General features: G+C 43.0%; 1 protein-coding gene across 3 annotated transcripts in view; it reads right to left on the bottom strand.

Annotated features, from left to right (window-relative positions):
* Window positions 1-22,998, bottom strand: part of MEGF10 (multiple EGF like domains 10) — a 171,516-nt gene that overhangs the window by 4,782 nt on the left and 143,736 nt on the right. The window contains exons 15-24 of one of the 3 annotated variants that reach the window (XM_065918183.1): window positions 22,225-22,359; window positions 21,576-21,704; window positions 20,099-20,227; window positions 17,546-17,674; window positions 14,251-14,379; window positions 11,987-12,223; window positions 10,600-10,721; window positions 8,896-9,019; window positions 2,354-2,398; window positions 904-1,110 (exon numbers count right to left, since the gene is read on the bottom strand). In XM_065918183.1, the coding sequence (XP_065774255.1) occupies window positions 904-1,110; window positions 2,354-2,398; window positions 8,896-9,019; window positions 10,600-10,721; window positions 11,987-12,223; window positions 14,251-14,379; window positions 17,546-17,674; window positions 20,099-20,227; window positions 21,576-21,704; window positions 22,225-22,359 (1,386 nt within the window). Of the gene's footprint in view, window positions 1-903; window positions 1,111-2,353; window positions 2,399-8,834; window positions 9,020-10,599; window positions 10,722-11,986; window positions 12,224-14,250; window positions 14,380-17,545; window positions 17,675-20,098; window positions 20,228-21,575; window positions 21,705-22,224; window positions 22,360-22,998 lie in introns of those variants that run through there. The other 2 variants (XM_065918180.1, XM_065918182.1) reach the window with 2 other exon arrangements.

The following is a 22,998-nucleotide window of genomic DNA, read 5'->3' on the forward strand; positions in this document are numbered from 1 at the left end:
AATAAGTCACTTCATTTACAAGTACAGTTGACCTTTGAACAACTCAGGGTTAGGGGTGCTCCACACATAATCCCAAACCACCACAACTGAAAATCCATAGTTAATTTTAAAATTGGCCCCACTATTTACCATCTCACATTCTTGGATTGAACCAACAGAAGAGTGCATAGAAGTGTAGCATTTACTAGTGAAAAAAATCTGTGTGTAAGTGGATTCATGCAATTCCAACCCATGTTGTTCAAGGATCAACTAGAATAGAGAATTTTTTAGGTTCAAATCATAAATACTGGGAAAGATATGGTGAAAGAAAAATGAAAATATAAAGCTCTACTATCTAGCCCAGGATTGCTCTGGTATGTTTTAGCTTTCTTCAAATGGATGTGCAAGGGGCAATATAACTCTTATATTAATTGAATTCTTATTAATTTGTATCAGATTCACAGCTGGGAATATTACTGATCTATTAGACAAATATAAAAGTAAAATGTTAAAATTCTGCTAAAAGCATTATATTGGTATAATGGATGCAACCAGGAAATGGAACCATCTGTTTAATCCACTTGAACCATTTGTTTTGGCTAACTCAACATATTAGCTAATATGATACATATGCTGTTCCACATGCGTGCTAAAATATTCACTATGGTTACAAAACAAAAGATGGATAACCAGGGAGGTAAGAAAGAAACCTACTTTTGACTTTTCGAAATAGTATTTTTCCTGGAAAGTTCATTTGACACCAACTAATATGATCACCATAAACACAGGCTGAATTTAAAATACAAACCATTATTTACAATAAAATGTATATGAACTGCAACTACTATATTCTCAAGGACTTTAAAATTGTTTCAAAAGAATATTCTCATTCACTAGATTCTATCTTTGGTTAAGAAAACTTACCAACTTCATAGACATTCTTGTTGGCAGAGGCTGAGTTATTGATCTCTGCATATGGGGAATCTCTCCGTGCTGGTGACTTCATCTCCACATAACCACACTCTGAGTGTTTGGGAATAAGGACAGGTGGGTCTTTAATAGTGGCGTATGGGTTTTCAGAACTGCTTAGGGAGCAGTTACTTGAATTATATTCAGAATGTTTTCCCAGGTCTGTGAAGAGAGACAGAGGGGTGAAAAGCAAATGCTATTTCATGGGCAATGACATTTATTTTCTTGGTGATTAACTGACTTGGGCAGATTACTTCTTTTTCTTTGCACCTAGTTTTCTATCATTTCTAACAACAAAAAGAATACTATCCATTCTCCACTTATTTTGGAGAAAATCTTCTATTAAATTACCCATCCACAAAGTAATCATGACTCCTCTCTAAGGTGAGGATCAGTGTAAACATCATGGATTGGATTTCATTTTCCGACTCTTTGCGACCCCATGGACCATACACTCCATGGAATTCTCCAGGCCAGAACACTGGAGTGGGTAACCGTTCCCTTCTCCAGGGGATCTTCCCAACCCAAGGATCGAACCCAATCTCCTACATTGCAGGTGGATTCTTTACCAGCTGAGTCACCAGGAAAGCCCCTTTTATTATCACACTCAAATAAAATTAACTCCACTCTATTTTACTAAGAGTCTCTGGATCCTCAAAGGCTTCAATCAAGCCCTCATATGTTGCTGGCTCCCGGAGCACAAGGAGGTTCTATTTTGATGGTGAGGAAGGCACCTGTGTTGTAAGGCTTCCTTGTAAAACCTCAGGTCTGGGCATATGAAATTATTATTCAAGTTCCTCTCAAAAAGATGGTTTCAGTGAACATGTAACCAGGCTGACCTCTTCCTTTTTTCCCTGCTACTTCCTTCTTCATATTTCTCTCTCTCCATAAGCCATATTGCTTTGAGGGGAATTATGCGTGTTTTCCCAGCAAACTGAGATCTTGGTTCCCTAAAACTTCTGTTCTAACAGGACCCACCTATGTTCACACTCGTGTTAGCAGTCAAACCTGGCTGTGTGTTTGTTGGAGTAATTTACCACACGAACTGCCTTCCCAGGTGGCACTGGTGGTAAAGAATTCACCTACTAATGCAGAAGACATAAGAGACGCAGGTTCGATCCCTGGGTCAGGAAGATCCCCTGGAGAAGGGAATGGTGACCCACTCCAGTACTCTTGCCTGGAGAATATCATGGACTGAGGAGCCTGGCAGGCTATTGTCCACGGGGTCACAAAGAGTCAGACACGACTGAAACAGCTTAGCATGCACGTACCACAGTAACAAAGCTACCTTTTCTCTACAGGGCCAATTTTGCTGGTTTACCAAATTATTTCTGTCTCTGAGATTAAAAAATATTTTAAATTGTGATTCTGATAAATGCATTTCTTCCGCAAATTCAGGCAATACCTTTCAAGGATTTTCCCATATAACTTCTGTTGAGTCCAAAGGCGCCTGTGACAAAGGAAGGAAAAAAAACATCCAGTGAGAACTGAAAGGAAGAGGAAAGAAAAAAGAAAGGAAGAGAAAACCCATCTAATAGTCTCAGGTCACTGAAGTATGATGGTTTGGGCACCCACAGTCTCCCCACTGCAGGAAATAACCAAGGCTGCAGTTTTCCAAACCTTGACACTGGATCACTTGGGCCAGATGTGTCAGTACTTCAGAGTGAACAAAATGTTATGTATTATCCTGAGCATTCTCCTGCCTCTTTCAGTGACTTTGGGAAAGGCTGGTCAATATGGGGCAGACACTGAGGAACCAATGAACCAAGAAAGTTGACTCGATTCAAGGTTGCTCAGTGGAAAGGACACAGCCAGGCAGACTTGAGACAACAGACTGGGACTTCATCACTTGTTAGCTGCATGACTTTACACAAGACGTTCAACTTGCTGAGCCTCAATTTTCTTATGTCTAAAACAGGGAAAACAACAGCTCACCTTCTAAGCCTCACAGGGTTGTTGTGAACATAAAGTGAAATAGACCATATGGAAAGGCATTGTAAACGCTGAGGTGTCATATGCTGCTGCTAAGTCACGTCAGTTGTGTCTGACTCTGGGCGACCCCATAGACGGCAGCCCACGAGGCTCCCCCATCCTTGGGATCTCCAGGCAAGAACACTAGAGTGGGTTGCCATTTCCTCTTCCAATGTGTGAAAGTGAAAAGTGAAAGTGAAATCGCTCAGTCGTGTCCGACTCTTAGCGACCCCATGGACTGTAGCCTACCAGGCTCCTCCATGGGATTTCCCAGGCAAGAGTACTGGAGTGGGTGGCCATTGCCTTCTCCAGAGGTGTCATACAGATGAATGGTATTTCAGTTACTGTAATACTTTTTTTAAAAAGTACCTGATTTACAATGTGTCAGTTTTTGTGGTAGAGCAAAGTGATTCAGTTATACATATATTCTTTTCATTATGGGTTATTATAAGATATTGAATATAGTTTCCTCAAGAATCTGCCTGCAAGGCAGATGACCCAGGTTCTATCCCTGGGTTGGGAAGATCTCCTGGAGAAGGGAATGGATATCTATCTACTTCAGTATTCTTGCCTGGAGAATTCCATGGACAGAGGAGCCTGGTAGGCTACAGTACTTGGGGTCACAAAGAATCAGACATGACTGCACGACTAACACTTGCACTTTCCCTATACAGTAGGGCTTTGTAGTCTATATATAGTAGTTTATATCTGCTAATCCCAGACTCCTAATTCATTCCCCACCCTCACCCTCTTCCCCCTTTAGTAACCATAAATTTGTTTTCTATGTCTGTGGGTATATTTCTGTTTTGTAAATAAGTTCATGTGTATCACTTTTAAAGATTCCACATCTAAGTGACATCATATGGTATTTGTCTTTACTTGATTGATTTACTTCACATAGTATGACAATCTCTAGTTCCACCCATGTTGCTGAAAATACATTATTTCATTCTTTTAATGGTGGTATTCCATATGTAGTATGTACACATGCATACCACATCTTTATCCATTCATCTGTCGATGGACATTTAAGTCTCTTCCAGGTCTTGGCTATTTGAATAGTGCTACTATGAACGTGGGGTGCATGTATCTTTTTGAATTATAGTTTTGTCTGGATGTATGTCCAAGAATGGGATTGTTAGATCATGTGTGCATGCATATGTGCATAGCTGCTTCAGTCGTGTCTGACTCTTTGTGACCCCATGAACTGTATCCCATCAGACTCCTCTGACCATGGGATTTCACAGGTAAGAATACTGGAGTGGGTTGCCATGTCCTTCTCCAGGGCATTCTTCCCAACCAAGGGGTTTAACCCACATCTCCTGTATTGGCAGGCAGATTCTTTACCACTGAGCCACTGGGGAAGCCCTGTTAGACCATACGGTAGCTCTACTTTTAGTTTTTAAAGGAACTTCCATACTGCTTTCCATAGTGGCTGCCCCAATCAATTACTATAATACTTCATGTGTCACAACACCCTCAGCTGCAGTCTATCTGTAAGCATTCCAGGGTATCTACAATTATTCTTTAATAGAATGTCATGGATTTAGGTTAAAAACAAGAAAGTAAAGTGGTAACTTGTGATGAATATTCAAATTAACTATGAGAAGGGTAAGGAAATTATTTCCCTGTGTGGCATGTCTGTGCATAATTTTCTTAAGAGTGATATTAAACTCAAGTTCAGAGGGTGATATTCCCTGGGGATACACATTTGTGGAGAAAGAGGGAGGCTCCCTGAAGAGAGAGTGTGTGTCTACTGTCAATTGTTAGAGGACAGGAAACAGGGATGTTTCCTCTCTCAGGTACACTCTCTTGAGCCTGGTATGTGAAGTCTAGCCAGGCAGGCTCCCAGATGGTGGGAAAGGCACCCAGTTGTTCAGGAAGACAGGATAAAAGGACGCGTAGTGAAGGATTCACCTTACCATAAGGAGATCTGGCCTTTGCCCTTGGTTCCTGAGAGGTGATCTCTAAGTCCTTGGAATGTCCTGTCCAATATGAGTGTTTCTTTTACCTGGAGGCCTGGACAGTCTAACAAAGTGATTTATATGAGGAGGTTGAGCTAGTTGGTATCAGCTCACCCTCCAGATGGACTGAAGACTAAAGTCAACCAGATGGACAGTCAACCACGTCTCTGTGACCAAACTCTAGACACCGACGCTGAAGTGAGCTTCCCTGGTTGGTGACACTGTGCATTGTCACACACTGTTGCTAGGAAAAGTTAGCACTTTCCATGATTCCACTGGAAAAGGACAATTGGAAATCTCACACTGTGAACTTTTCTGGACTATGCCCCCATGTGATTTTAATCTGTATCCTTCTGCTGTGATAAACTGCAACCATGAGTGTAACAGCTTTTAGTGAGTTCTGTCTTTATAGTAAATTATAGATCCCATGGGCAGTCTTGAAGACCTTCAAATTTGTAGTTGGTATCAGAAGTGAGGCTGCTCTTAGGGATTCCTGGACTTATTAAAGTGACTCCATGAAGACGAGTGGCGGCTGTGGCCTGAGAGCAGCCTAATCAAGGAAGTCTACACTACCCTTCGCCTAATTCTCTTGGCCACCTCCAAGCTGTGGCAAAGTCTTTTTAAATGTCCATCTTGATCTTAGCTGTGCAAGGTCTAGCCTTCCCCAAGGGATGAAAGCAACATGGGGTGGATAACAACTTAGGGGATAAGAGTGGGGCTCTGAGATTAGCCACGCTTGGCAGATTCCCTCTCCTCTGCCCTGGTTGATCAGGGCGCAGTTTTAACAAGGGAGCAAGTGGGCTTTCTCATAAACACCCATCTGTCTCAGTCTCTGAACAGGTGTTTGCAAATGCTCGAATTAATCTATTTCATACAATAAGCCAGAACATGATCCTTATCTCTATTTTTTTGTGTTTTTGTTGTTCAGTTGTGTCTGACTCTTTGCAACTCCATGGACTGCAGCACGCCAGCCTACTCTGTCCTCCAACATCTCCTGGAGTTTGCTTAAATTCATGTCCATTAAGTCAGTGAAGCTATCCAATCATCTTATCCTCTGCTGCCCCCTTCTTCTGCCTTCAATCTTTCCCAATATCAGGGTCTTTTCCAGTGAGTCAGCTCTTTGCATCAGGTGGTCAAAGTATTAGAGCTTTAGCTTCAGCAACAGTCCTTCCAATGAATATTCAGGAATGATTTCCTTTGGGATTAACTGGTTGGATCTCCTTGTAGCCCAAAGGACTCTCTAGAGTCTTCTCCAGCACCACAATTCAAAAGCATCAGTTCTTCAGCACTCAGCCTTCTTTATGGTCCAACTCTCACATCTGTACATGACTGCTGGAAAAACTGTAGCTTTAACTATACAGACCTTGATCAGTAAAGGAATGTCTCTGCTTTTTAATAATCTGTCTAGGTTTGCCATAGCTTTTCTTCTAAGGAGCAAGGGTCTTTTAAGTTCATGACTACAGAGACAATTTGCAGTGATTTAAGAGCCCAAGATAATAAAATCTGTCACTGTTTCCATTTTCTCCCCTTCCATTTGCCATGAAGTGATGGGACTGGATCTCTATTTTACAGATGAACAAATCAGTCTTGAGAGGATGACTGCAAGTGTCATACCACAGAACCAGGAATGATTTCAGGGCCTTTGCGTCAAATTCTGGGCTCTTTCAGACAGCATCACAACTTTTCCATCATTTAAAGCACTACACACTTCATTATCCATAATGAGCCATATTCTGTTCTTTGTAAGAGAAGACTTTTTCTATGCCACAACTTCACAGGGACATTAAATGCAGAATTACTTTTGGATGGGACCAAACCAAGGAGATCCAGAATTTCCAATGAAGATTTTATGTTCCTAATAATCAGTCCCTTGGGTCTCACTGAGACAGAAAGCAGAGAAATTTATATGTGACCATTACAGTGACTGTGTATTCTGGAATCAGGACAAGCTCCATTAAGTGGAGATGGAATGAGAGAACTTTTCCCTCATTAGTGCTGGGTGGTATTTTACTAATATCAATTCATGTACTTCTTTGAGCTAGATTATTAACCTCCCTAAACTTAAATGATTTCACCAATAAGTATAATGTAAATCTGGTATATAAATAATTTTACTGTAAGTGTATAAAAGTATACATCCTATTGATAATGTTAGTGAAGAATTTGGATAAAAGCTAAGAATTTGAACTTATTTTCTATTTCCACAATAACAGGCGATTCCAGAGCCCACACATGGTTCCTGAAAGTGGCTTAGATGAATTGACATCTAAGGTGTTCACAGAAGGATCAGAGAGGGAGTGGGCAGAAGACCAATTATGAGACCCAGTTTTACCATCTTCCTTCCATGAAATCTTAGACAAGAGTTAACCTGTTTCTTCCTTTATAAAATAAGATTTGAGGAAGGACCCACACAGTGGGGGGGGGGGGGGGGGGCAGATTTAGCAAACAAAAACACAGTAAGTTCAGTTAAATTTGAGTTTTAGAGAAACAACAAATAATTTTTTTAATAAGTGTGCCTTGTGTGATACTTGGGATATACTTTTCCAAAAATTATTTGTTTCTTATCTGAAATTCCAAATTAATGGGACTTCCTTCCAACATTATCATTAAATAAATACATATGAAAGAGTTTGCTTTCAATACACAGGAAAGTGCCCATAAGACACTGCACCCATGTTAGTTACTATGCAGAGCTCCTCCCTGAGAATAAGAATATACCACACGCTCAACGGTGAGTCACAGCAGTTATTTCAGTGGAGGCAGCCCAGGCCCTCTGCAGGAGGGCCCTGAGGTTAAAATAATTCTTGTCCTTGTACAACACTGCTTGTCCTTTCCACTCTCATCCTCTCTCAGGAGGACGGTGGAGCTTTCTAGGAGCCACACCAAGTGTGAGATCACTCTTGACTGGACGCAGAGCAGATATGAAAAGTCAGCTGACCTCTATTACGCCAGATGTTATAAAAGTGTTAAACAGTGGCCATTCTTCTCAGTAATATTTTTGTTGTTTCATTTTGGAAAAAGTAGTCATTTTTCACAAAAATGCATTTTATATTATCAGGAAATGAGACTGTTGTTATAATCAATAAATTAATAAATAGCCCTTTTATTTTTACTATGGCAAATATCAGTAAATATAACCCATGTTAGTAGGGGCTCTTGGGGATCCTTGATTACTTTAAAAAAATTAACTTATTTATTTTAACTGGAGGCTAATTACTTTACAACATCGTGATGGTTTTTGCCATACATCAACATGAATCAGCCATGGGTACTATATCAAAGGGTTCTGATTCCCAGATGTCTGAGGACCTCTGACTCACTATATTCCTCCTGACATCTCCATTTTCTCACCTAAAAGAGGAAAGGGCCTCAAGTAAGGGTGCCTCAGCTTGTGCCTGTGTGCTAAGTCGCTCTTTGTGCCTCGCTCTTTGCGACCCTACGGACTGTAGCCCGGCAGGCTCCTCTGTCCGTGGGGTTTTCCAGCAAGAATACTGGAGTGGGTTGTCATGCTCTCCTCTAGGGCATCTTCCCAACCCAGGGATCGAACCTGTGTAGCAGAGAGCAAGGAGAAGCATACATGCTGGAACCAAGCTGACGGGGTTCAAATCCCAGCTCTACCATATACCAGGCGTTGAGGACTTACACAACTTACTTAACCTCGTTATGACTCAGGTCACAACTGTAGCAGGGAGATGATGATGATGACAATGGTACCTACAGCAGTACTTGTGAGAATTGAGTTGATACATGGAGAGGTGGCGTGTAAGCTACACGCAGGCAGTGACCCTTGCCTCTTTATTGATTCCTGGTTCACAGTAAGAGCTCAATAAATGTTGAATAAATAAAGCACTTAGGACAGTAAAAGCCCCACACAGGGACTGGGTGTGATGCTATGTCTTTCTTTTTCTGCGCATATTTTCAGTAGCTGTTTTGGTGCTGTCATGAACCTCTGAGTGTTTAAAGTGACTACAAGATAACGATGCTGGTGGAGGCTAGGGGACGGGGGACTTGCCGAGCTCGTTGAGGTAGCCGCCGTGTTTCCAGTCCGCAGGCAGCGTGCCTGTGTAATCTACCACAGGGCCTCTCTTCCCAGGATTCACATTTTTCAGATTCACGAACAGCTGATTATTTTTTGACTGTTAAAAAATATAAACAACAAAAAGATTTAAAAAAAGAAAATACAATATGGCGCAGTGCAGCGTTACCCATCTAGGGAAAGCAAGTCCATGGAGCGTATCAAGAGCTGGTCCTCACATGAGGGTGCACCAAGGGACAGAGGTGACCGCTTCTGACCTGGTGGGGCTTAGAGGCAGCAGGAGTAGGTGCCCCTCAGCGCCAGCCATTCCCTCCATCACCTTACTTCTTCATCTTAAGTTGTTGCTCTGTGCCAATTAGGCCTCACTTGGATTTACATACATAGAACTCTGAACTGAAAAAAAAACCAATTTCTGAGCCTTCCCATCAAACACTGTAAAATCACATATGAGTCATTCTTAGCAGTTTTCTTAGCTATAAGCATGAAGATAAGACAAGCAACTTTGCTCCCTCTCTGAATGGGAATGAGAACAAATGGTATGATAAGTACCAAAGTCTCTGGAGAATATGAAGTGCTATTTAACTATGAAAGTGAAAGTGACGTCGCGAGGTCGTGTCCAACTCTTTGCAACCCCGTGGACTGTAGCCCGCCAGGCTCCTCTGCCCATGGGATTCTCCAGGCAAGAATACTGGAGTGGGTTGCCATTTCCTTCTCCAGGGGATCTTCCCAACCCAGGGATCGAACCCGGGTCTCCCGCCTTGCAGGCAGACACTTTATCCTCTGAGCCACCAGGGAAGCCCTATTTAACTATGAGGTAATATAATTAAAATCTAGCTGCATTAATTTAATTGCAACTGAATAATTTAACTAGCTTGGTTTTCTTCTAATAGAGAGCTGGAATTAGACAACGGAGATCGAAAATATAACTCGAGCAGAGTTGGAAGGGAGAAATGTTTGGGATTTCAGAGCACTCTGGAAGAGGCCTTATGGTGAGTTCGATGCGTCCAGAGGAGCCGCTCCAGCTTCTAGACAGCCCTGGGCTTCCAACCTCTCTGGGCCTCTGTAAAATGGGGTAATCACTCAAGTCATAGGATTGGTATAAAGATTAAACAAATTTATATTTGCAAAATGATTAGAAATGCCTGGCACATAGTACTAGGTTGTTTTTTTTTTGGTAACTTTTTACCCACAAAACTGCAATTTCATATGGTTCAATCAAAATAAATAAATGCATATTATTATTGTTGTCATCACCCGAGTACAGGTGGCCAGGAAAGGGCACTAGAAGGTGATCACAAAGACAAACCTGCCAGTTTTACCCAGGCCAGAGTCTGCTATAGGTCTGCTATGAGACATTATTTTAAAACCACATGCCATATTAGAAACATTTTCCAAAAGAAGTGCAACGGAAATTGTACAAGTTGCAGAGACAGAGAGACTGACTCACCTCGCTGCAGCCTCAGTCACAAGCTATGTTTGGAAGTGACTTAAGTTCCCCGTTACTTAGGGCTTTTTTGTCAGTAAACTTGAGATCCTAACACACACCCATGGGATTGTTTGGAGGAATAAATGAAATAATTGATGTACGTATGTGGAATGGCAGCTGGCCAAGCGCAGCCCTCAGGCACGCCTGTTCCTTGCTCTTCCCCGCCCTCGGTGACCTGGACCATCTCCTCTCACCTTGGCGATCCTGTCCCTGTTGTTGACGTGAGGGGATGCGGCACACTGGGCGAGTGTGTGGTAACTGGGATTGGTGAAGTAATGGCTGTTAGCATTTCCACCACTGCCGTGAGGAAGGGTTTCTGACAACAGAGAAGGAAACGGTTAAGATGGCAGGCTCCTTAAACGTGTGTGGGAAAGAGGGAAGTGAAGCAACAAGAACAAATGTTTGGACTGATTCCAGATCACAAGTGGGCAGAATCCCCTCCTGCCCAGCATGCTCAGCAAAGTCTGTGGAAGCGGCAGGCGCCTGCCCTTCTACCCACCTCCTGGAAAAGTCTGAAAGCATCCACCAACAACTGCTCTCAGCTCTGGGGCTTGTATGAGCTGGGAAGGCATTGCTTTGAAGCTCCTTCCACTATAACTTTCTCTTCTCTATTTAAACACTTGAGCTCTTGACACAATAGTCTTTCTATTTCTCTATCTATTTATCAATCAATCAATCTACCTACCTACCTACCTATCCATCCATCCATCTATCTAACTGTGCCAGGTTTGAGTTGCGGCATGTAGGATCTAGTTCTCTGATCAGGGATTGAAGTCAGGACCCCTGCATTGGGAGCATGGAGTCTTAGCCACTGGACCACCAGGGGAGTCCAGACAATACTCTGCACTAGAAATGCACCGCTAAGTAAATCAGCTACTTTATGGATTCCTCCAGAATCACTTTATTTATAAACCTGAAACCCTTCACTGATTGCCCCAAATTAATAAATACCTTAAGTTTCCAAATTCTTCACTTATACGAATCTTCTGAAGATTGAATATATCACTTAAAAATTTACTTTTATGGGATCTTGTGACAAAGAGGAAGATTCAGGGGTTTAATTAAAGAGCAGCCTTGGTTCTTGCTAATCCCCCCAAACTGTTTATGTAACTTGGTTGCTGTATGGCTAATGATGTACATGGGCTCCAAGACAGGCTGGAGGGTACCTGGGAAGAACCCAAGGCCAAAGACAGAAGACCTGGTTCTTTCTCTGATCTGCTGCACGACCTTGGTGAAGTTATGGCCATCTCTTCCTCTCCCCTCCCTGGCCCCCACATATGACAACAGCTGGGGATCAGGTGTCCAGCAAAGCTCCTTCTAGGTGGACATGCCCAACATTTAAAGCAACCATATAATGAACCCAATTTTAAATCTCTCATAGGAGAAAACAGTGATGATTTTACCATTGTTGACACATAAAACACATCCCTAACAATGCATCTTCTCCAAACATAAAAGCTGCTCAAGGCTAATTGACATTACCAACACATTTGGCAGCACAGCCAAACAGTCGGTTTCAAAGAACCAGGATGAAGCCTCGCTTTTCATGGAGTGAAATGCCTCTAGCGAGTCCAGTCTCACCTGAAATGGCATAGTCTGCATTCATGACCCTCATGGCGGGGGTGTAGGTAACTGCTGGCATGCTCGATTCCTTCCCCTTCTGCTTGTGTCTATAAATAATGAACAACGCCAGGAGGAACAGAACAACTAGGACAAGAATGATGATGCCCGCAATGGCCCCGATCTGGTAGGAATCAGCGGGGAGAGCTGTACTGGTCCTGCTTAGGCTGTTCAGATTTCCCACTATGATAACACCAGCTAGAAAAGGAAGAAAAGAGATGTGAGCAAGGATGACAATGTGCCAGACAGGTATTTGATCTCTATTTACAAAAATCTCCCACAGTGCTAATGAAGCCTGGATATTTTCAGTACATGAAATTTTCATTTGGAAACTTTTGAAAACAGAGCAGGAAGGAAAAACAAACATTCCTCATTTTCAAATGTTGTTGGTTTGTCTGTGTCCAGAAGAAGGATTCTCTAAGGCTCAAAAAACAAAAAGAGAACCCAAAGATTCAACAGTAGGGTTTGGGAGCATCTCCCAAATTTCTGATTAAATGCTTAGACCAGAAATTAGTTGGGGATAACAATTTATCTAATTTTTATTGTTTTTTATTTATTATCCAGTATTAAGCTTATGAATGGCTAACTCAAGTCCCTAACTTAATATTATGTCTCTCCTTAGCATTTCTAAGAGGAAAGTAATTTTCCTTCCCAATTAAGAATAAGTCCATGATAAATCTAGTCCAAGATTAGGATCTGTCTGGTCCTAATTTCAATAGGCCTTTTACATTAGAAAATATATTCTATGCAGAGTTTTCTATGACAGAAAGGTCTGTCCCAATACCAGGTAACATCACCTCACCTAAAACCTTACTTATTAAAACTCAAAATTTTGCTTTACATAGTTCTCCCTCAAGTTCCATCAAGTGAAGACACAAGTGACATGAGCTGAGAGTCAAGAAACCTGGCATCTAAAAAAAAACTGAATCATACATTCTGAACTTTCCCTTAAGCTCCTAGGCTGCAGTTTCATCATCTGTAAAAGAGGAAACTGGCCTCCATGAAGGTTCTTCCAGCTCAAGTGTCCCTATGACCGCATGATTCTAAATGCTGAAAATTCTTATAAGACAAGAAAGTTCTGACTTGAAAGGAAGAGCACCAAGGCCAGTGTAGTGTGATCACAATGCACAATGCATTGTAACAGTGATGTGACTGTGGAATATAATGTCAGACTTCTATGATGGTCAAGTACAAATCATAAACATGTCAAAGTGACTTCATGAAAGAAAGTTAAATACAAATACCCACATAGTTTACAGTTTAAGGTAACTCCACATACATGAATTTTATGATATTTCTATATGAATTTTTTAAAGCCTTTATTGCCCATATGTTTAAGACCACAAGCACTAGGAGCTCTCATGCTTCAGAACCATCTTTCTCAAGGGCGCCATCTATCCCAGAATCAGAATTGCCCAAGTAGGACTGATAATGGTTATTGTATTTCCAGATGACTGTGCCACACATCCTAGTTAAGAACCACGGGCACAAGTTTCTTAAAAAGCTCAACATGCAACCACCATACAACCCAATCTTTCTACTCCTAAGAACCAGCCCAAGAGAAAAGAAACCCTATGATGCCACAAATACGTGAAACACTATTGTTTACAGTAGTTTTATCTGCAGTAGCCCAAACTGGAAGCAGTCCAAATGTCCATTAACAGGTGAACAGATGGGTAAACAAATTATGGTATAACCACGCAACAGAATATTATTCAGCAGCAGAAAGAACTGAAGTATTGAGATACGCAACATGGTTCAACCTTAAAACAACTATGCTGAGTAAATAACATCAAATGAAAAAGGGTAGAGAATGGCTCCATATATATGAAATTCTAAGAAATGCAAACTAATCTCTAGTGACAGAAAGCAGATCACTTATCACCTGAGACCTATTGGATAGTGGTGGTAGGGAGCAGCATGAGGAAATTTTGGGGGGTGACGATATATTCATTATTTTTATTGTGGTGATAGTTTCATGGATGTATAGATACATCAGAATTTATCAAGTGGTATTCTTTGTTTTTTACATATGTGTTGTATTGAGCTGGCCAAAAAAACAATAAAGCTGAAAAAATTGAAGGCACAGTGGAAAAGTCATGAACTTTGGAAATCCCAATATATTCTACTGTAGATATTAACATAGGTAACCTCGGGCAAATCACTCAACTTCTTTGAGCTATAGTGTCCTCACATGAGTAATCACCCTTGACCAGCATCCTTACCTTGATCACATCGTGCCCCCTTCCATCCTGGGCTGCAGTAACAGGTCCCGGTGATGTGGTCACAGGTCGAGTTGTTCAGACAGTCACATATCTGGCGACAGCCGTAGCCATACGTCCCTGCAGGGCACTCTGAGAAGGAGATGAGAGTCCAATGGAGCTCTCCAGCCTTGGGAACCTGGGGTAAGGGTCTCACTGTATGATCTGGTGAGCCTGGAGGTCAGCCCTTTCAGGGGATCCCTGTCCAGGGAGACCCGAACCATCCAGGGGGCCTACAGCCGGCTGGCATTCCCTGAGTCACGCTGGGACTCGAGGCCAGGTGGCAATGGACTGGAGACTGAGATTCTCATCACTGCTCTTGGCTCTTCCAGAGTCTACATACCCTCCTCCTTGTTTGTAGAGAGTCTGAGGAATTCCAATAGAACTGATGAAGATCATCATTAAGGGCAAACTGAGATGATGCCGCCAGGCAAAACTATGGGATAAAGGGGGACTACACCGAAAAATACAAACTGGAGATGCTTCCTTGGTGAGACATATGTTTTACTATAAGCTTTAAGATCTGCCTGAAGGCATATTCTGCCTTGGATTAGCTAGGAACAGGGAAAGAGGGAGGAGGCAAGTTTGTTAATTTTCTAGGTAAGAACTTCATTTACCATGTATGTACTTGGTCGCTCAGTCGTGTCCGACTCTTTGGTACTCCATGGGCTCCTCTGAACATGGGGATTCTCCAGGCAAGAACACTGGAGTGGGTTGCCGAACCCTCCTGTGGGGGAATCTTTCCAACCTAGGGATCCCACTGAAGTCTCCCACACTACAGGCAGATTCTTTACCGTCTGAGCCACCAGGGAAGCCCTCATTTACCACAGAAAGCCTCAAAATTTGGATTTGCAGGTTGAAGTCTGAGACACTAAAATAATGGGATTTTTATGATATAGTTGTGTAAGAGTTAGGCATGAATTTCAAAGAATAGACTAGGTGTGTTAAAGGTAAAAATCATCGTGACAAAATACAGATGCTTTTTGTAAAAGGAGCAGCAGGGGGCGATGCACAATTATCATCAGAGTTCTCTGTCATACACAGGGTTTCTGTTTACATACGAGCATTAGGAGATGTCTCCAAAAACCGGGACATTTTAATTTGATGTTCAGAGTAATCATGGAAGTACTTTAAGATGTGCTTATTTAATAAGACTATAAATAGTCTAGCATTTAAGTGAAAGTCAGTTTAGAGCCTATTCTGGCTTCCAGGTATATATACATGTGTACATTTGTTTAGGGGAGGTTCCCTGATAGCTCAGTTGGTAAAGAATCCACCTGCAATGCAGGAGACCCCAGTTCGATTCCTAGGTCGGGAAGATCTCCTGGAGAAGGGATAGGCTACCCACTCCAGTATTCTTGGGCTTCCCTTGTGGCTCAGCTGGTAAAGAATCTGCCTGCCATGCAGGAGACCTGGGTTCAATCCCTGGGTTGGGAAGATCCCCTGGAGAAGGGAAAGGCTACCCACTCCAGTATTCTGGCCTGGAGAATTCCAAGAGGTTACAAAGAGTTGGACACAACTGAGCGACGTTCACTTGCTTACCTACACATGTTTAGACACGTACACACTTAATTATATTGCATATACAAAGTGGTGTGCAGGCAACTGTGAGACTAAGTGCCTGTTTCATGGTTAAATGAACTAGCAGTGCAAAACTAAAACGGGGCTGTCTTTGTCCAGGCTGATTCCTGACTGTCACTCTTGGTATTTACTAGACGCAAGGATATGCAAATATATCCTAGAGTTCAGGGTTTGGGCTTCCTAGGCGGCACCCGTGGTGAAGAACCTGCTTGCCAGAGACAGAGGTGCATGCTTGATCCCTGGGTCAGGAAGATCCCTTGGAGAAGGAAACGGCAATCCACTCCAGTATTCTTGCCTTGAGAATCCCATGGGCAGAGGAGCCTGGCAGGTTACAGCCCATAGGGTTGCAAAGAGTCAGACACCACTACAGCAACTTTGTACGACCACGATTCTAGAGTTTAGCAAATAAGACTGAGACAACCTGACTGTCCAGTGGTGATATGAGGATCTGGGGAGGAAGCCTGATAGAGGGAGCATGATGCTTTATTGCCAAAGCCCTGCCGACCTTTCCAGGCAACAATGCCCCTACAGCCATGTAATCTTTCATATGTCTTTCTCAAGAGCACACCCTCTGCAAGCAGGAAGTGTCCTGCACCTTTCCTGTCATTTATGATAAGAGAGTGAGCCTCAGAAGCTCTAAGACCTGATTTATTCAATGTGAACTCTGAATGAAGGTCACAGAGAAAGGAATAATAAACTCCTCTGAAACACTAAGTCTAAGGCTAATGTTCTTACAGCCCTGGAAGCAGCTGCATAGCTGTTGGGATAGAAATGGCAACATAAGGATGAGGAATTCCTACAGAGCATACTCTTCCTGAGTGGGATTTTTTACAACAAGAACAAAAATATGAAGGCAATATATTGTCTGGAAGGCTGTTAAGATTAAGATGAGGCGTAGTTAGTGGAAACAGTATAAAAACATTATCAAGAGAAGGTTGTCAAAAGCGTGGCCATGTTTGCACAGACTCATGCGCACCCCTATAGTGGATCTGGCTCCGGGTTCCCAGCCCGTGTGAATGCACACTCCTCTTGGGCTCCTGTGGGCTCCTTTGGTGGCTCAGATGGTAAAGAATCCACCTGCTAATGCAGAAGACCCAGGCTCGATCCCTGGTCAGGAAGATCCCCTGGAGGAGGGCATGGCAACCCACTCCGATATTCTTGCCGGGAGAATTCCACGGACAGAGGAGCCTGGTGGGCTACATCCATGGGGTCACAAAAAGCGGGACACGATTGAATAACTAACACACACACCTGGGCGCCCAGCCCCCTGTATGCACATTCCTCCATCGTGAGATCAGGTTCTGCCTCTGCCATGAAGAAAACTTGACTGGCTCTTTTAAAGCTCTGAGCAGCCACGTTCCAAAAATAAGAAGGGGAGGAAACGAGAGCCAGGATGAACAGACGGAAAACTTGAATACTGTCTTCATCCTCGTAGCCACACCCCCTCCACCCAGATCGCTGATCAGTTCCTCAGAAGAATTCTGAGGACAAAGACAGCCAGCAAGAACCCCAAGGCCGCCGGGTCTCTGGGAGGGGAAGCCAACTGTGCTGGGAAGTGACCAAGCAGCAGCTCAAACACCCTCCGAGCTGTGGGTCCTGCCTTCACATCGCCTGCTGCGTAGGAACGCTGGCTCTCGGGAAACAGCAGCGCCCAGGGATGCTGCGCGCGCACACTCACTCTGCTCGCAGCGCTTCCCCATGAAGCCCGTGCGGCAGGTACACTGCCCGGAGATGTGGTCGCAGTCGGCTCCGTTCTGACACTCGCACACCAAGGCGCAGTCCTTTCCGTAGAAGCCCAGGGGACATCCTGCGCGAGAAGGCACAGCAGAGTCAAGAGGCCATCGAGGAGAAACTCAGCTCTGCCTCCAACCTGTCTGAATCTGAAGGATGCTGAGCCAGCAGAGAGAGAATAAAGACAGTAATGCAATCAAAGCTTCTTACAACAGCTTTTGTGAAATCCCAAATTGGACTCTTTGAAGGAAGCTTCCTGGGCAGAAGGCAGAACAGTTCCATACCTGGGGCAGTTTAACCATCACGTGTATCCCAGGAGGCAGGCTGCTGTCTTCTTCTTCTTCTTCTTCTTTTTTAAACCATTTACTTTGTCTTGGGGTATAGCCAATTACCAGTGTTGTGAGAGTTTCAGGTGAACCGCAAAGGGACCCAGTCATACGCATCTATGTATCCACTCTCCCTCAAACTCCCCTCCCATCCAGGCTGCCACATAACCTTGGGCAGATTTCCATGTGCTATACAGTAGGTCCTTGTTGGTTATCCATTTTAAATAAAACAGTGTGTACATGTCCATCCCAAACTCTCTAACTATCCCTTCCCATCAGCAACCGTAAATTCGTTCTCTAAGTCTTTGAGTCACTTTCTGTTTTGTAAGTAAGTTCATTTGCATTATTTCTTTTCAGGTAACACATAAAAGTTTTGGTGTCTTCTAAAAAAAGCATCCCATCAACCCCATGGATGTCTGGGAACATTTCTTTTAGTTTTTTTTTTTCACTCAACTATTAGAATCTTGGACTCAAATTCCATGAACTGAACTGAGCACTTTATGCCAAAATTGCCTACATGCTTCTACTTACAATACAGAATGTCTCCAAGTCTGCTACTAGGCCTGTCTTCTGTTATCTGTTACTAATTTAAATAATAGCATCTAATTTAAATAATTGTTTAAAAAAAAAAAAAGCAATGAGCCTTCTTACTGCTGCACAATTTCAAGACACAAACCACTGGACTGAGGTCATGCACAAGCCCTACTGGCTCTCCTGGACCAGAGTGGCCCTGCAGGAGGGCTCAGGGCTCTCCCCATCATGAAGGCTTCAATGCAGGCTGCTTCCATGCACCACATGTGCTTTTTCTTATAGTGGTTTTAATGAAAGTTCATGTTTCAAGAAACAGAGGCAGAGTAAGGATGCCAGCAAGTGACATCATTGCTACATATCTATTTAGCACCTACCCTGTGCCAGATTCTTTTCCTACATCTTCTCATGAAATCTCTACAGTTGCCCAGAAACCCAAGGATATTCTCCCTCTATAGAAGGGAATTGTGCCCCCGTGACACAGCCAGCAAATGGCAGGATGGCCAGGGTCAAGTTCCAGACCCCATGTGCCTCCCACTGGGTTGTGCTTTTACTATAAAAGGCCCTCTGATTGAAGCAGGTCCCAATTTTAGAATTACACACAGTAAGTTTTAAGTACTTTTCCCTGAAGAGCTGAAAAACTTTCTATATATACTGTCGTGGCAGAATATGCTTGAGACACCCTCCCTCCTTGCCAATGGTTCCTTTCAAATCACAGCTCAAGGTCTACATCACCATCTAGAAACTTCCTAAAGACATGTTCAACGTTTTCTCTAATTGTGTTCTCTAATTAGTATTAAATAAGACTTGCTTAACTTCTGACCCAGCTTTCTTCCTCAGCTCATTTTAGTGATTTGAAATTATATATTATGATCAATGATCACCATAATGCATGCTTTCTTGTCTTGCCTCCTTTATTCCATTGCAGACAAAAGGGCAGAGATCAGTCTTTTTTTTTTTCCCACAGCGCTGAGCTGTGAATTCCTTTGTACATTATACCCTATAATACTAAAAGACTCATAGGAGAAGAGATGGTGAGGACATTATGGGATATAAAAATGGAGGAAAGAATGAGTGGTTCTTGAAGCATGATCCCTGACTGATATCACCCCCTGGAAGAGTGTTAGCAATGTGAATTCTCAGGTGCCACCCAGACCAACTGAATCAGACACTCTGGGAGCAGGGCCAGCAGCCGTGCTTGTCCAGTCAGCCGGGTGACTCTGAAGCTTACTAAAATTCTAGACCCTCTGAATCGGTCTTCTCCCAGAGCACACATTAGGTCAGGCAGTGAGGCTTGCTGTCTTCACTTCGTTTCTAATCAGTGTCACTTATCTTAACCTTTGTGCTGCTAGAACAACTGAGCCATATAAATAGGGCCTGGTGAAAGGAGAGAAGAGAAAGACCCTGCACATTTCCAGCATTGTTCCTCGTCAGCGTCCTGATATGACCCGGGGACAGCAAGCCTGGAACGTGGCAGCTCTTAACCACCCAGAGGAATTCAGACGTCTAGAGGTCACTGGGTGAAGAAACCCTCCAACGCCAGGAAGCCCGGTGAGCTGAGCTCATCCATGTGCAGCCTAGGGCCACGTCCCCAGGAGTGCCCCCCGCCCAGACTTCTGGTGAGCCTTGGAAGGCGTGCCGCTTACTCTGTGTGCAGTAGAGCCCCGTCCAGCCTGGAGTGCATTTGCATTCCCCATCGTAGGCGCTGCAGAAGGCCCCGTTGTGGCAGTTGCATGTGTGGATGCAGTTCGGGCCCCAGTGCGCAGGGGGGCAAGCTGAAAGCAGAGCACGGCGTGGAGAGTTCAGTGCGGGTCCCCAGGCCAGCACCCCACCGAGAGGATCCCGCCCTCCTGACTCGGCTCCTCCTGGGCGGGTCAGCAGCGAGCACCAGGACTGAGAACGCCCGTGCTCCACAGAGGCTCAAACCCGGGTGGCGATGCCGACGGCCACAGCGGCCATCATTAGGATGTGATATTCATTCACATGCTGCAGGCCGAGGTGGGCAGAGCAAACGTCATCCCACGTTTACAGAGTTGGTTATTTAACAAACCCAGATGTGCCCAGCACTGTGCGAGGTCCAGGGGAGATGGCAGAGAACAAGGCAAGGTCCACAGCACCCTCTGAAAGCTTATGTTTTTGTAGGAGAGGCAGGCAAATCAATCAGCCAGCCACCCAGCCAGCTAGTCACCCAGCCAATCAGCCAAAAACATAGGGCAGTAAGGACTATAAGAAAAAGTAAAAGAGGGAAATGGGGACAAGGATGATGGGAGCTATTCCTTTATGGGAGGTATCTCTGAGGGGAAGACATTAGAGTAGAGATTAGATGGGCAAAATGGTTTGACTTGAGAGACGTACTCAAGGTCACATAATTCTTGTCTGTGATCTCTAAACCTGCACTTGTCACTCCACTCTAGAGCTGTCCCTAGAGGCTTGTTTTAAACATGAAGGTTCTTCTTTGCATGTGACAACAGATTTACTATAAAAACTCTTAATTGGAAGAAACAAAACATAATCAAACTAAATTATTAGGGGTCATTGCCTATCAAAGAGCAATGAGAACCTCAGATAAAGTAACATTAAGATTATGGGGTAAAATGATTTGCTTTATAGTCATACCAATGCTTCAAGAACATAACTACTTAAAAGAAGGAATGCTTACAATTTCTATATGGTTATCCAGTAGGGAACATGGCCCCCAAAAGATAATAAATAAATGTGAAGTAAATTAAAAAAAAAGAAAAAAAATTTCTTCCATAATTGTTTGTACGGTTTTTGCCCAAGAGAAAAGGGAAAACAATAGCTGACATTTGAAGTCTGGAATGAATCTTTGAATGGCCTATGAGTACGAGACCCTCATTTTGCAAAGGAAAATAATTTTAGTGAATAAGCAAAGTGCTACCTATTTAGGTTCTTTCCAAGGCATGACTTAGACTTAAATACAGAATCATTGCATAGAACTCTCATAATGAGGGGGGAAAAGCTACTTTAAAAATTAAGAAAAAAAAATCTTCTAACTATTCATATATTATTTCTTGATTATTTAAATACTCATATTTTGATCCTAAATAAATTGAAAACAAATGGAAATACATGGCTGACCAACTGTTCCCAAACAAGACTTACGTTGAGAGCAGTCACTGCCGATCCACCCTGGGTAACACTGACAAGATCTGTCAATGGGGTTACAGGTTCCATTGTTGGTACAGGTACAGATTCCTGCACAGTTTTTCCCAAATCTCCCACTGGGACACACTGTGAATAAATTATAGGTCAGAAACTCATAATTACATCTCTTCTCACAGAAGCCTAGGCTCTTAGGATAGGAAATGACTTTAAAGGTCATCAACCCCAGCTGTCCCTCTGGTAAGGTGCTTCTACTCAAGAGCATCCCTCATCCTAAATGGGTTCATTTTTGCAAACATCCGAAGCCAAAGACCCCCATTAAGGCATCACAAATCAGGAGACATCTCCACACTTTTAGAAATCTCCACTGGCTTCTCACTCAGGGAGTCAAAATCCTTCCTCATATTGATTTTTCATGGAAGGCTGTTTCCAATTAAAATGGAAGAGTAGCAAGGCTCAGAGAATAAAGAGATTGTGCTGGACTGGCAAGCCAGCTTTCCCAAAGCTCAAAGCCATATTTACAGAAGCTGCAGACACAGCATACCAGGAGCCGCCGCGAGCTGCAAATGTGTCCTTTGGGAAGCCTGAGGACAGACTGCATGGGGTGTGCTCACCACCACATATTTCTGCCAAAGTCTGCGCACCCTACCTTCATTGCAGAGGGCGCCTGTGAAGCCAGGCAAGCAGTCACACAGGCCTGTGATGTGGTGGCAGGGCCCACTGCTGTGCACACACTGTGGGCACGTCTGGCTGCAGCGATGCCCATAAAAACCGGGGGAGCAGACTGAAAACAGAAAGGAAATAGTCATCTTCCCTGAGACATGTTCCTCTCCTATTCCACATAAGGATCTGGTTCAAGTTTGGGATACAAAAAAATTATTTTTAGTGATACTGAGAATTTTCCAAGTATAAATCAACGACAAAAGGAATAAGGGCAATTTTTAATAATGAAAAGAAGCTAGCAAGCTCTGAATTGCTTGAGGGCAAGTAAATGTCTTAGTTCTCTTTATTTTCCCATTTATGGCCCCAATTAGCCTGAAGATTGGCATAGAGCAGGGGCCTGAAGAATTTTTGTTGAGCAAATAAATAAGAGAAAGAAAATTCTAAATACTAGCAAGGCCCAAATAAATACTCACATGTTAATCCTTTATTCTTTAAGAGTCATTACTGGCAATAAATAGATCTATAGTCAGAATTAAAAGATTGTCTCTCCTCAAAATGGTTCAGGTTGATTGTGATTGAAAAGTGAAAAAGCAAAATGCTTCATAATTAGATTCTTCACAAGACATTATTTGGATTTAAGTATAGAAAGAGCATAGAACTCTTAGTAAAAAACTAATAATTAAAAAATAGAATAATGTATCTTATAATTAGTCATATATTCATTTTTATATTACATTTACTAAAAGACTTAGGGAAATCT

The sequence above is a fragment of the Muntiacus reevesi genome, chromosome 1, assembly GCF_963930625.1.
Source record: "Muntiacus reevesi chromosome 1, mMunRee1.1, whole genome shotgun sequence".
Lineage (NCBI taxonomy): Eukaryota > Metazoa > Chordata > Mammalia > Artiodactyla > Cervidae > Muntiacus > Muntiacus reevesi.